The following is a 15,454-nucleotide window of genomic DNA, read 5'->3' as shown; positions in this document are numbered from 1 at the left end:
TAAGCTCGCGGCGCATGTTAATACGAGTCCGGATCTTCTCCTCACAGAAGGGACAGAAGGGCGCCTCACACCATCCTCACAAGATCTGGTGGCGCCACGCATCTCCGGGTTCGTGTGGGAGCAAAACACGAGCGGAGGGGGAGCATGCGTCATTAACTGTAGTAATCACATTCAACCCCGCATCTGCTCTGTTCAGGTAAAGACTGAAAGCCCTCCCTCCCTCCACCGGTTGCAATCACTTCTCCGGCGGTCACCAATGAGACGAGACTCCTGCGATTCTGTTTTTTATTTTCTTTTTTACCTGTCCAAATCTCTCACCCCTGTTATTTTCTCTTCACGAAACCTTTTTTCTTCAGGTCAGTACAGGAATTAGTCTCACCGGCGAGAATAGACACCAAGGAATTGATTCCGACAAATCAAATCTCTCCCAAAATCCTAAGAATAAAAGGCTGTTGAGAAACCTCTCTCATGTTGGGGGTTTTATGTTTTTCTCTTTTTCAACTACAGAGTACTCCCATTGACGGACTATTTCCAGATTCTCATCTCGCAGATGACCGCCGAAAATATGATTACAACCAGTGGAGAAGGGAGGGAGGACTTTAGTCCTGATATAAAGAAGTAGACACTTTATTACCCATGACCTTTCAAAGACGCAACACGCAGCGCCTATCCTGCTGCACTTCTATGTGGAGACACCAAAACACACTTCTATTGAGATTTCAGACAACACACTTAACCCAATACAGTGTCTTCTCTTCGTTATTGCTTTATCTCTCTATTATCGAGCTATTTCTCTCAGTTATTGGTATTGCTTTATCTCTCTATTTGTTGTGGACGTTGTTGTCTGCGGGTTTGTGTTGTTTTTGACGGTAGTTGTTGGGTTTGGAAGAGAGGTCCGAAGAAGAATTGAAATATAAGATGTGAAGGAATTTAATAGAAGTCAGAGCAAAAAAAGAAGAAGAACGAAACAGGGACAATGTCTATCTAGTGTTCTTAGAGGTTATGAAAGCAGACAGGGATCAAGTACTATTTGAAGATCGAAAGTTTTAGAAGAGGGAGAGACGAAGAAGGGTACGAATGTTTTGGGCGCCAAATGCAACGCTCCGCTCGTGTTTTGCTTTCACACGAACGTGGGACGCGTGGCGCAATCAGCCGATGTGAGGACAGTGTGAGGAGTAGATCTTGACTCAGTTAATACATACCGCTGCTACAGCCCAAAAGATGCTATCCTGTGCCTACTGCCAACTGCCAACTGCCAAGTTGGGTCGTCGAGGAATTGTTTTCTCGAGTCCGTATCTCCTGCCAACCGTACATGTTTCAACCCCAAACCACGGGTCCATTTTTATGGTGGATCCCAGCCTCGTGTACCTTCAGCATATTAGAGCCTGAGAAGGGATTCGATCCCACATTATGTAATTCAGGCTGCATTTTGTTTGAAAGAAAAGGTAGCAAAAGGAAGGGGCTATGTCACATAGGGTGCGTTTTTATTCTATGTTATTCAGTTTTTCTGAATTTTGATTATAGAAAAAACATTTATTTGTATGTGAGTTTTTGAAAAATTGTATATTCATTTGGTAAATTTATGCGGGGCTATGTCCATTAATTAACCATACAATATTATCAAAAATCCAAGCTTAGAAAGCACCAAAATCCACCATTTTATTCTTTTGCTCATTCTAGTTAGCCTCCTTATCATATATCTCAACCGTAAGGTCAGCATCTCAATCTTCATTGGAATGGCAGCCTCCGTCTCATACATTAGGTTGAAAGGAGTCTCCCCGGTCGTTATCTTGATAGTAGTTTGGTAGGCCCAAAGGATATTGAGCAACTTGTTCACCCACAAACCTTTAACTCGAGAGAGCCGAGCTTTAAGTTCACGGAGTATCACATTGTTCGTCACTTCAGCCTGATCGTTTGCCTGGGGATGGGCCAACGATGTGAAGTTTTGTTAGATTCCTATCTTGGCACACCAATTCTGAAACTTAATGTCTTTGAATTACTTCCCATTATCTAAAACCAATACCTTGGGGAGTCTGAATCTACAAACAATGCTCTTATAGAAAAATTCTGCATGTTCTGAGTTGTGATGGATACCAACGGCTCAATTTCCACCCACTTCGCAAAATAGTCAACCGCAACAACCAAGAACCTCCTTTCCCTGGTCGCAGGTGGAAAGGGATCGAGGATATCTATCCCCCACCGGGTCAAATCAGTAGCGGGTTAGTGTAGTATGTTGGCATGTCATTGGCACTTGTTGCACTTTCGAACTAATTCCAATGTGTCTACCTTCATTGAAGGCCAATAATAGCCTTGTCATAGCGCCTTTTGGGTGAGCGCCCTACCCTCCTAGGGGTCCTCCGTAGAGGCCTTCATGGATCTCGTGTAGCACTAGGCTTGCTTCAATTGAGCACAAGTAGTACAAATAGGGGAGCATAAACAACCTGTAGTACAGTTGCTTGCCTATGATTACATAGCAAGCTGACTACCACTCCACCCTCCAAACTGTATTACACTCTGCAGGTAGAGTCTCGTGGCATAGATAGTCAACGAGCAGATCCATCCTACCCGACTCTATAGCTAAAATAGGAGTAACCTCTTATGCCACCCTTTTTATGATAGGTCATGGTAGATCTTCAATGTAGATCGTTGTCTTTGTAGTGTCTAACACACCATCCAACTTTGAGAGCGCACCGGCCTCGACACTTTATGAATGTACCAACAGTAGAAGTTGGGTAGGAGATCTATAACCTTGGCCAAATAAGCCAATATGGCAGACTCTCGGGCCTCATACTGCCCATTCACTTGGTTCACCACTAGTTATGAGTTGCTGCACACCACGAGATGTTTTGCACTGACCTCCTTCACCAACAATAGCACAGCTATCAATGTCTCATACCTAGCTTCATTGTTCAACGCTCGGAACGCAAACTGGAGAGTATACTCTAGCTTTACCTCGTTAGGTCCATAGATGAGTCGTCCACATGGAGGATCTAGGACTCCTTGTCCCAAGTTGGGCAAGGTGCTGCACTAGTTGACGCCTCCGAGGTGGTCACAAGCTCAGCAACTTCAGGGGTCAGTGTGCTGAACGTGCACTCGACGAAGAAGTCAACCAGGACCTATGCCTTGATCGCTAGGCACAGCTCAAACCGGATGTCATACTTACTGAGCTCGATTGTCCATTTTATTAACCTACTTGAGACCTTAGGTTTCTAGAGGACTTATTTTAGAGGTTGATCGGTTAAGACCACGACAATATGGGCCTGAAAGTAAGGTCACAACTTTCGAGCTACTAATACCAACGAAAAGGCCAGCTTCTTGAAGTTTGGGTACCTAGACTCCGTGGTGTACAGGACTTTACTCATGTAGTAGACAGGTCGATGCACTCTGTCTACCTCATCACTCGTAGAGAGGTAGATTTTGAGCTTGTCCCTAAGTTATAGCCTGGTTAACAAAGGTGGTGAATTGAGGTACCTCTTGTGCTCATCAAACACGAGCTAGCACTCTTCTTTCCACTTGAAGTCTTGGTTCTTTTTTATGGCATTGAAGAATGAAAGGCACCGCCCAACCGACTTAGACATAAACTAGTTCAAGGCAGCTATTCGACTTGTTAGCTTTTGAAGTTCTTTAATTGATCTAGGGAGTATCTAGGACGGCCTGGATTTTATATAGATTGGCTTCGATGTCACGTCGATTCACTATATACACAAGGAACTTTCCCAACGTGACCTCGAAAACACACTTTTCAGGTTGAGTTTCATGTTGTATTTTCTTAGAATGTCAAAAACGCAATTAAGATAAAAAAAATCAAAGAATTTGGAAACTGGGTTTTTACTACCATATCATCAACATAGGCTTCAATTTTATTTCCAATTAACTTAGAAAAAACTTTATCAATAAGAGATTGGTAGGTTGCTCCAACGTTTTTTAAACAAAATGGCATAACTTTAAAAAAATGCAAGCCCATCTCGGTTACAAAAGTAGTATTTTCTTCATTGATAGGATCCATTTGGATTTCGTTGTAGCCGAAGTATGCATCCATGAAACTCAACAGCTCAAACCCTAAGGTCACGTCTATTAGGCAGTCAATCCTAGAGAGAGGGAAGTTCTCTTTTGGGTATATTCGATTGAGGTTGGTATAGTCAACGCACCACTTGCCATTGGCTTTCTTCACGAGCACTAAGTTGGAAATTTAGCTTGAGTATTGGACCTCTCTAACAAAGTTTGCTACGAGGAGCTTCCCGACCTCCTCATTTACTATCCTCCATCACTCCTGGGTGAGGTTCATTTTCCTCTGTCATACTGGTTTGATTGAAGGATCAACATTTAGCGTATGAGTTATGACAGAGGGGTCTATGCCAAACATTTCCGCTGCCGATCAAGCAAAAACATCTATATTTTTAATTAAAAAACTTACTAGGTCAGAGCACAATGGTTCTATGAGGCGAGCTCCGATCTGCATTGTCTTCTCAGGGTCAATATTTGAGACCGGCACCAAGATAGTGTCTTCCATGGGGTGAGCTCTCTTGTCATTGTTCTCCGGTGGCGGCTCTAGGTCGATGTCAATGCCCTGCTTTCCTTTGCTCTTTAGTGCGGTCACGTAACACTTATGAGACTTGAGCTGATCACCTCACATTGTTGGAAACTTCATCGGTAGGTAATGGGTTGACACTATTGCTCAGAGAGCATGCAAGATAGGTCAACCCAAAATGGCGTTGTAGGGCGAGGGGTCGCGACCACTAGAAAAGTCATGATTGAAATGTATTGAATTCGGTGTCAAGCCCGTTGTTACTATCACTCTCACTCGGCCTAGGGATCGGACTACTTATCCACTAAAACCAACCAGAGGGACGTCAGTCGGTTGCATATCCTTCCTCTCGAGCTCCATGTGCTCAAATGCCTCCAAGAAGATAATACCAGGCAAGGTCGACTAGAATTCACTTTACCTCGAAAGTCATTTATGATTAATTTGACTATGAGGGCATCGTCGTGCGAATACTAAATCCTACAAGTGTCATCCTCAATAAAGTAAATCACTTCATCCACACCAGGGTGCTTTGGTGGGTTCTCGTCCTCATGTTCAAGCTCCCGAACTCAGTTCTTTCTCGTCGAGGTGCTACATCCTACCACTATGGACCCTCCCGTGATCGTGTTAATAACACCACGGATGGACCGCTCTGTTGCTGGTGGGTCTCAAGGAGGTTGTTTTGGTCCTTGCTCGATTGTGGCGCTTTTCTTGGCTGGTCGGTAGGTCGGCTTCGGTCCTCTCGCCTGATGAACTACTTCAAGTAACCTCAACGGATCAACTCCTCTTTCTCGTCCTTGAGGTTACGATAATTCTTAGCTTCATGGCCAATGTCCTGATGAAAGTGGCAATACTTGTTCGGGTTCCTGTTAGTAGGATCTCCTCTCACTTGAGGTGGCCATTTGATGTACTTGGTCGTCTTGACCTACATCAAAATTTCTCCCCTTTTCGTATTCAACGCCGTGTAGTTACGGTTTGGACGGGTGGGGCGCGAGAATGCTGACCCTAAGGATCTGTCGCTTCTATACGTAGACCTGTTTCTTCTTTGTGATGACTTGCTGCAACAATTGTGGGGGGATTTGCTACGCCTTGGTGACTTGCTCTTCTGCCGCTATTTGCTGCTCGCTAGCTCATCTTCTAACATCTTTTGTTTGCCGCTCAGCTATAACCAGGATCTAAGCATTTCCTCAGCCTTTGTAAACTTGGCTGCTTGGTTGAGGAACTCCTTCATGGAGGTCGGAGGTTTCAACTCAACCTCCTAGAGCAAGTCGGGGTGCCGAACACCGTTGACTGTTGTGGTGAGCTGGATGGTTGGGTCGATGTTGGGAATTTGAAGTTGGTTCAGGTTAAATCATTTGATGTAGTCCCAGAGCTTCTCATCGGGTTATTGTACAACATTGAGCAGGCAAGTCGCGGACTTTGGACATTGCTTGCTTGTGGCGAAGTGTGTAGTGAACAAATCGGCGAACTGGTTCCAACTCTTAATGGAGCATGCGGCCAACCTCGAATCCCACATCCGAGCTGTGTCCCAGAAAGTGTGTCATTTGCTCCATGTAGTTGCATCAGGGCCTAGAAACTATCAATATGGTCGACTGGGTTGGTTGTCTCGTCATAGGATTATAGGATAGGGGTCTTGAATTCTTTTGGCCATGGGGACAAGAGGATTTCAACAGCTAGTGGTGAAGTTCGGGACACCGGCTATGCTGACGAGGTGGCTTCATTCTCCTTTTTCTTTTCCACCTCCTCGTTGTCATTCAAAGCGAGGCGACTCCTTCCTGTGGCGCGATGTGTATGTCTACAACGCCTTCTCTAGGACCCCTCGGTTGAGTTGGTAGCCTCGGTTTGAACTGGTGTTGTGGCTCGACTTAGTTCCTCTATCGGGACCTAGTTCTAATCGTCAGAGCGACAAGTTGGGTCAGGTACTAGGTTCTGATTATGGTTGTTGAGCTGTTGGTTCTGACTCTAGCCAACATTATGCCCTACAAAATGACCTCGCTGGTATTGCTATTGCTACTATTGTTGTTGATGTTGCATCCTTGCGATGGCGTTAAAGCATCCTTCCCATGTCCTCGTCTGCAGATTTATCCCGCAAACATACTGCATCAATTTGTTAAACTGACGCGCATTGATCCTAACAGGAACCGCTAAGGGCTCGAGGGAAATTGGGATTTTGCATGGTAGAGACGCTTGGTAAGGTTAAGGGAACAATAAACTGCCCATTAGTCACAAAGGGGATCTCTGGGTGCACTACGAGTTGGTCCTGCCCCCTTGTGACTGAGTTGTTGTTGATGGGAGCATTGCTGAATGATGCCATTGAAAATATATTTGAAAGAGAGGTGTGAGAATATAACTTTTTTGTACAGTTTTCCCATAGACGACGCCAATTAATGGTGTGTGATCTGGTGCTCCCAGCTGGTGGATAGCCTGGATGTTGGACTACGTAGGTCACCTAGCTGAGCTACAAAAGGAGAGATTAGAGTACCCGCGTTGCTTGACTCGGGGTGGGCACTTTGATGCTTAAGTCGGCAACAAGTTTCGACAGAGCTAAAAAGTGAGAAAGCTAGATAGCTGTTAATGCTAAATCGCACCTACCTTTTCTAAGGAAGGGGATGCCTAGGCAAGCTACCGTAAGGCCCACGAAGTGCGTTCGAGATCTTTGGCCTATCTAGTTTGGAGGCGGTTTCATGCCTAGAGATGGATTCCGCGTAAGCGGGTAGTGCTTATCCAGTTGCACCTGAAGTGGGTGGGGTGATAACAAACTCTTTTGACGCCGTGTTGTGATCTCGGAGAAATTGAAGACGACAACGCGCCTAAGGAGGAGGTCACCCGGTGCGTTAGGTAGGTTGCTAGTTGAACTCAGGTTAGGTCAGCGAAAGCGGGTTGCCTCTCATGCCGATGTGATGTCTTATCGGACCTGTTCACAATTTAGTCTACCGAAGTTGTTATGCAGGTTCGAGGTATCTGAGGTGCTTTTGTGGTTTACTTGCATGGTGCTGAGATGTCATCTTACTGTTTTGAGGTGCCACGTGTTCTTATATCACTGGAGGGCCAAATCAACCTCATCAAAACCCACAATACCACCGGCAAGGAGTTCTTGATTCCCAACATCGAAGCGACCACGTGAGCTATTGAAGGAACGAGCAAGCAGATTTTGAGTAAGAAAAGTGGAGGTGGGAGGCTCAGGATTGCAAGAGTTTTGTGCTATAATAACTTCAATCCACACCGATGTGAAGTTTATGACTTTAGGAAGAAGAAAGAAATGATTATAGCAAATAAGGGCAACTTTTGGGCCCTAATATTAATAAAAATAATGTTTTTAATAAAATTTCAAAAATATGTTAACTTTTAAAAATAATATCAAATAAGGGCAAAAACACTGTTCATCTTCTTCCTCTTGCAGATCGTTTATTAGCGTTGCTGCCGCCTCCGGCAATGCCTCTGCCCACCTTCACCTCCGGAGGTGGGCAGAGGTAGAGGCAAAGGCAGAGGTGGTTGCAAGCGAGCAGCAACGCTGATGAATGATATGCAAGAGGAAGAAGATGAATAGTAATTTTGCGGTTATTTGATATTATTTTTAAAAAGTTAACATATTTTTTAAATTTTATTAAAAATATTGGTTTTATTGATATTAAAGCCCAAAAGTACCCTTATCTGCTATAATTTCAAAGAAGAACGGTGACCAGAAAACGTACCGCCAGATCAAAGCTCTCTCTCCGTCGGTGGCTTTCGATTTGACTGACGCCGGTGTGGATTGGCTCGTGCTTGTGGGATAGAGTTAGGTGGGAGAGAAACAAAAAATGGGAGGGATGAGTGAGAGAGTTCGAACTTCTGTCATATTTTGTGTCCGGTTCAACCGGACACTTCAATTAACGGGCCTTTACCTTTACTGCCGCCCAACCGACGTGGTCGCTTCTCATTGGAGGGTTTACGCATCCAATGAACCCACGTCCACGGAACGCGGATTCACGATGTAGACTCGAGCTTGCCACGTGCCAAGAAGCATAACCCAATACACAGCGGCAGAATCGTCAACTCGTCATCCTATTGGTCCGTCGTCGTCATCATTCGCGCCTTGGTCATTCTGGGGCCCCGTTTCCTTCTCATATGCCGATGCTCTCCGAACTTTCAAGAAATTCGAATTGAATACATCTCCGTAATAAAGAAAAAAGATGAGTACGCAAGGATAATTTCGTAATTGAGATATATAAAATAAAAAATACAAAGTCCTCTGGCGGTAAATCCAGAAACTGCTGCGAAACACACTCAATCTCGAACCTATAAAAAACCTACCTTTCGTCTCTCCATCTTGGCCTCGTAATTTCGCTTTCAACTGAAATCATCTTGAAATCTCCTTCCCGATAAGTCTTCTTTGTTTCTGTTCTCATCTTCTTCTATTTTCTGATTTTCTCATTTCTGTGTAATCGAAAGAATGGAAGCTTTTTCATCTTTTTCTCCGTTTCAGTCCACATCTCGGGGTGGCTGGAGCTATGAATCCCTAAAGAATTTCCGGCAAATCTCTCCGCTCGTTCAGAACCATCTGAAACAGGTAATTTTTCCATCGAGAATCTTTAATCCCATTTCATTTTAGTCACGTTCTTCCATTTCCTTGCTGTGGGTTCTTTTTCTTCATCTACGCATTTTGATGGAGATTTCGATTGATTTTTCGAAATGGATCTCTATAAACTAATCGTTTCTTGAGTCGGATTCTTGCTATCGGTGTTCCAGTTTTGTTTATCCAGTCTTGGTTTAAGTTTCGGAAGTGGACTCATTTGTGCTGATTGCCATATGAGTTCGATTGCTATTGAGTTCTCTATTTTTTTTTTCTTTTTGTTATTTTCACGAGTTTATTGTCCTTCTTTGCATATTTTCATGTATCTTGCTTTTTCTTCCTGACGTGGTTATAGAAATTAATATTTCCCACAGACAAGTTTTGTTTACTTTTTTCATGGAGAGGAGATAATTTTGATTCTTTTCATGTTCGTGGAAACTCTGCTTTTTAGGGTTTTCATTGAATGTTTATCAATTTTTTCTTATTTTCGTCGTTTTTTCGCAGGTTTATCTTACGTTATGTTGCGCGCTGATAGCTTCGGCCATAGGAGTTTATTTGCATCTCCTTTGGAACATTGGTGGCTTGCTGACAACGCTGGGATGTATGGGTAGCATCGTATGGCTACTCTCCACTCCTCTATATGAAGAGGTATTTGACTTTGTAATCTTGTATTTTATTTTTCGTTTCTTCATTCTATTTCTGCTTTGCCGTTGTCGTTGCCTAATTATTCATCTTAATTTGATTTTATTTTCTTTAATGGCGAGCAGAGGAAAAGGGTGGGTCTCTTGATGGCAGCGGGTCTCTTTGAAGGGGCTTCTGTGGGTCCTCTCATTGATGTGGTTATCCGCATTGATCAAAGGTATATCTCATTCATCGGTATATGGATTTTGGCCTTTGCTTGGATCTGTTAGGTGCAATGTTGGAACTCTTTAACAGTATCTACCATATCTTTTTTTTTTTTTCTTTTTTCTTCAGACTTTCTAGCAGGAAACCCAATGTAGCAAACCCTTTTTATAAAGATGGATGGAGTCTAATTAATTAATAAAATACAAGATGAGGTGTTCTAATTTCTCATTTAGTCGGTCTCTTCAATCAGGTTACTGGACGTAGTATCTAGGAACTGTGTGTATATTGGTGTTTGTAGTTTGTGAGAGGATTAGCATGGCTGTGAGAATTTTAGATGTTTCATCAGTTAGCCCTTTTAGGGCATGACACTGGACTTTATCTTATTCTTATGTGTTGCTACTTCCTTGAGCTTCCCCATCTCGTTTGGTCTACCTCACTCATTCAATTTTGGAAAACAAATAGATTATTAATGATTATAGGAAGGAATATATACTCCTAGAGCTAGGATTGCATTCCAAGGCTAGCTTTTCTTGGTTATTTACTCTCTGAGATTCGGGGCAGCAAATAACTGATGGATGTAGGAATTTGAATGTAAAAGGGAGATAGGTTAACCGTGGTATCTTTGGGTACGAGTCTATGGGATAGTCTTATTGGTTCAGTTTACAAGTTCTAGATAAGCTTTGGCTTTTAATTTGTTTTGTTTGGACTACAATCTGTAGCCCTTCAAGATTGGACTATCGATTTTGAATGTTATAATCACAATTAGCAGATCGCTTGTGCTTACCATATAAAGATATTTTGATTGCAGAATTCTGATTAGCGCATTTGTGGGGACTTCTGTGGCCTTTGGATGTTTCTCAGCTGCAGCCATGTTAGCCAGGCGTAGGGAATTCCTTTACTTGGGAGGTTTGTTGTCTTCTGGCTTGTCCATTCTCTTGTGGTTGCATTTTGCGTCCTCCATCTTTGGAGGTTCCACAGCCATTTTCAAGTTTGAGGTGAGATAATGAGCTTCTTAACCAAGACAACACCCCCTTTTGGATTATGTGATGAAATGACGCTGATATGAATTGCATTTGGTTCCCGGTTGATTATATCTGCAGTTATATTTTGGGCTTTTGGTGTTCTTGGGGTACATGGTGGTGGACACCCAGGAGATAATTGAGAGGGCACACTTGGGAGAACTTGACTACGTAAAACACGCCTTGACTCTCTTCACCGATTTTGTTGCCGTTTTTGTCAGAGTTCTTGTAATCATGGTGAGTTGAAGCTCATATTTATGGACGACTCTCTCTCTCTCTCTCTTGTTGGGTATTATGGGTTGCAATCTTTTCATGAATTTTCGTATATTGATGTGATTATTACCATTTGTTGCAGTTGAAAAATGCCGGTGAAAGGGAGGAGAAGGAGAAAAGGAAGCGGAGAAATTAATCTTCATCAGAGTACTTGCGAGCTTATTATTAACACATTGCATATATACACGAGCTCATAGTTTTGGAATGTTCAAAAAATCTTATGCAAATGATGTTGAAAAGTCAGTTCTAATCGCTTCAATTAGTTGATAAATTTGTATGTAGTTGGTAATTTCAAAAATCTTATGAAAATGATGTTGAAAAGTCTGTGCTAATCTCTTTAATCAGTTGATGATAAATTTCTATGTAGTTGATAATTTCATATACATGCTTGTAACTGCAGTATCTGTGAAAATTTCACTAAGAGTTTATGCTTATTTAAAGTTCTGGATGGCATCTAACTAATTAACCAGTACAGTTGTCGACTTCTATTTGCCGGTATTTTAAGATTTAGTTCTGTCAGCCCTCGTCCATTTTCCAGTCAAGGGTGGCTTATTTTCGACTTTCGAGCTAATAATGAATTAAAAGGGTGCTCATGGTCACTTCTTTTGCCTTAAATCGTTATGGCAATGAGATTTCCAAAGTTTAGATCTTGCTAAACAACATTTTTGCCAAAAGTAGCTTTGCCTGTCACATTGATTAGTAAGTTTGAAATTCTCAGGTAAGTTGGGAATAAAACTTCAACTCATATAAGAACAATTGCTTATGCAATTTGCAATGAAGTGTTTGCTCCATTGCACTTGTCCTAGTGAGATATCATTCATTCTAACGTTTATCAATGGCATACTACGACCGATTTTTTATCACAAAAAACATTCTGGGCGATAACATGGTGGGGTGGAATGGAACCTAAACCCCGCCTGGTAGGAAGAAACTCGAATGTCAAGATGGATGGATGGAGCCTACGGGCTACAACTCTACTGGTCACCCGACCATGGACTTCCATCTTTCGTTCATCACGGGGTCAGTGATGTCTGGCGTTTGTCCAATACATAATTGGCTGAACTTTGGGCCATTAAGCATGTTTGCTCATCTACTCCAGGAATTAGACTCTTCCAGGATGTGGTGGTTCTAAACAGGGCATCCCAGTTAATGTAACTCGATTGGCGCCACCATAAGTTGAATGAAAGTGGAAAAACACTATCAAAATTGTTGTTATTTCGAAGGATTTCTAAAAATATGAGACAGTGACAAGTATTCATAGTTATAATTATTTATAGGGTAAATTTATTAAATTATTCTTATAATTTAGTTAATTGACCAATTCTATTTTACTAGTATTCATAGTTATAATTATTTATAGGAGTGAGCATTCGGTTTTTTCAGTTTAAAACAGAATAAAAAAAATCAAAATTTTAAAAACCGATTTAATAATATAGTAAACCAAACTGAATTTTTCTTTCGATTATTTCAGATATTTCGGTTAAAACCGACTTAACTGATACAAGAGAGAAATGACGGCTACTATTTCCCTTCCCGCTGACCTATATCCGGCGGTAATCAACCATCCATCCAAGTGCCAGCAAGGCAGCAACATGAGCCATACGTTGCAGCTGATGCTGGGAAGCTACCAGTTCCTGCTTTAACGCAACATGGGTGGCAGCCAATCTCTGGTTATCGACCAGAAGCCCTTGGATTTCCTGATGTTGAGCTGCGAGTCTTTCTTCGATTATGGCAGGGTGAGGTGACAAAGGCGACCTCGATCTCGATCTCCGCCTGGATCTCGCCTTATTAACCCATTATTCGCAGAATTGCAGGAACCCACCGTCGCGTGCTGTGGCTCGTTTCCTTGCTATGGACTGACATTACCGCATTATTCATTTTTCTGCCGAAAGACCTATATCCTTTTCAGTCCTTCCAACATAATCATTGTAAACCAAGCGTTTCCTAGGGACCCTAGTGGGAGACCTGTCCATTCTCTGCCGAACTTCTCCGTCGTCCTGATTCCTCTCTTCCTCGTTTATACTTATCATGGTCGTCGTAGAGACGCAGACACTCTTGCTTTAAAGTACAGATTTCTGACATTTTAGAGTTAGACACTTCTTCGACTGCATTGACTGGACTTTGAAGACGCTTAGACGCCTGCGCAGGTACAGTGTACTTGTCTAATACGATTGAAGAAGGAAGAGTGAACTCTTTTAACTTTTACCTTTTACTTATTTTGTAAATTTGGTAAATAGCCAAATACGATATATATTAATATAAATAATATTTAAAATGTATAATTATAAAATTAAATCGGTTTTTTAGTTAACCGATTTATTAGATATAATAACTGAAACCGAAAATCGAAATACAAAAGAACTGAATAACAAAACAGAACTCGATCGAAAATAGATTAATCTGAAATCGAAATTTCAGTTCCGTTTTTTGGTTTTAACTGAATTATGCTCACTCCTATCCCTTATTGTTTCTGACAATTGACTAAATGTACCCTTAACCGCTAAAACATGAACGGAAAAAATTAAATGCCCATTTTACTTTTATGCGAATGAGCCTAAATTCAGTTTGGTAAAGCCAAGACGTGGTGGGGGCTGGGGGGGGGGGACCGGTATGAGTTTGAAACCTTCCTGATTAAAGTATCGACACGTATCAGTCCGTATCAGCCGATATGTATCGTTCCGGGACCCTTCTGATACGCCCCTACAATGGGTGTATCAGAGGTCTGACCGGTTCAGGGGGTAGAGAAGACCTAAACTGGCCCCCCTGAACCAGTTGCGAAAAATGAATAAAAAGGGCTTGAAAATGTGTATCGGTTCGCCCAATACACCCCTATCAGCGTATCGGGCATATCGATATTTTGAACCTTGGTAAGCACCACATAGGATACACATTAGTCAACCATTGGGGGGAACGGTTCACCGATGCATGAAATTGGCGTTTCATGTATCAGTGAGGTCCTGACTTTCAAAGCATGCCCGATTATTTAATAACCTGATGAACCAAACAATGAGATACATGGGCATTCATTGAAACACCTATGTGGATCCGACGTGGCACCGTTTTTTTGAAAAACGACCATGGTTCCAAACATTCCCCTAAAAAATAGCAAGAAAGAAAACTTAAATGGAAAGATTTCAATAAACCCACATAATTACATTTTGGAAGCATTATTTTTTTTGGTAGAAAGAAAAAAAAAAGGCTATACGAATCAAGGTTTTCGAACCGTTGTTGATCTATACGGTCGGACTGTTCAGCCTGGGAACCGTCCAAGCAACTGGTTCTGTTTTACCCAAAACCCAATTTTTGGTAAAAAACCATTGAAAAAATCAATAACCCTTTGAATTGGATGATTGAAGCATTGACCCAGAAATTGATGGCCATAACGATTTCGTTTCCGAATCATTTTTTAAAACGTTGATACGGATTATTGAACGTGATGGATGTTAAGTGAGTTGTGGAACCAACGACAATAAATACAAGGGCCCGTGAATTTATTACTGCGTTGAACATTTATCATTAGTTGCACAGCCGGCTGAACAGGGAACAGCCATCTCATTCAGCTAATCTGAATTCCCCGGGGCAGCCCTCCCCCCACAATGGAGTAAGATCTAAAAGAAACTATTATCAAACAGATCCTGTTAGAAACATTGAGAATTTGACCCATCGCATCTCCAGCAGCAATACAGCAATGGCCACTGACCCATCAACACTTCTAGGGGCAAAATACAGACCACTATCTTGTATTTTGGGGTAATGATGTTTAGGTGCCCAAAATTTTATTTGGAGCAGAGAGCTAAACTGTTTTTGGGGTAGTGATTCTTTGAATTCATCAGTTTTGAATTTTTATGGTATCATTTTGCCCACTTTATTACATCTCCAAAACCAAGCTTTGAACTTATTGATGGATGTTCTACCTCATTTTACTCTTCTATTTCTTTTCGAAACTGTTTTTGGAGATATCATAAAGGAGAATGGTGGAAGTTCAAAACTGATGTTCACAACAAGAGCAGAGTATTGCATCAATGATCCAAGTGTCACTACCACCCAAAGTACAGGGTAGGTCCCCTTACCCCAAAAAAGAATGTTCCATAAACCATTGATCACGAACATCAACAAGAGTTGCAGTTCCAACTCCCAAATGAGAATAGTTCCCCTTGGTCAAAATAGGCTGTGATTGAAGATATTCAAGAAGCAAACAATCCATGTTCCCCACCAAAGACTTTTTAAGTCATCAGAGCCACCAGC

At 42.0% G+C, this 15,454-nt stretch overlaps 1 protein-coding gene across 1 annotated transcript; it reads left to right on the top strand.

The window, feature by feature from the left end:
* Nucleotides 1–8,713: 8,713 nt before the first annotated feature.
* LOC104610516 (bax inhibitor 1) lies at nucleotides 8,714–11,649 on the top strand. Its single transcript, XM_010277171.3, has 6 exons — nucleotides 8,714–9,068; nucleotides 9,576–9,719; nucleotides 9,839–9,930; nucleotides 10,726–10,912; nucleotides 11,018–11,173; nucleotides 11,292–11,649. The coding sequence occupies exons 1-6, from the start codon at nucleotides 8,952–8,954 to the stop codon at nucleotides 11,343–11,345; spliced, it is 750 nt and encodes a 249-aa protein (XP_010275473.1). The 5' UTR covers nucleotides 8,714–8,951; the 3' UTR covers nucleotides 11,346–11,649.
* Nucleotides 11,650–15,454: the final 3,805 nt, after the last annotated feature.

Source organism: Nelumbo nucifera, chromosome 1, assembly GCF_055504915.1.
Source record: "Nelumbo nucifera cultivar China Antique chromosome 1, China Antique-T2T, whole genome shotgun sequence".
NCBI lineage: Eukaryota > Viridiplantae > Streptophyta > Magnoliopsida > Proteales > Nelumbonaceae > Nelumbo > Nelumbo nucifera.
The sequence above is the reverse complement of the archived record's forward strand: the minus strand, read 5'-3'. Positions and strand labels throughout refer to the sequence as shown.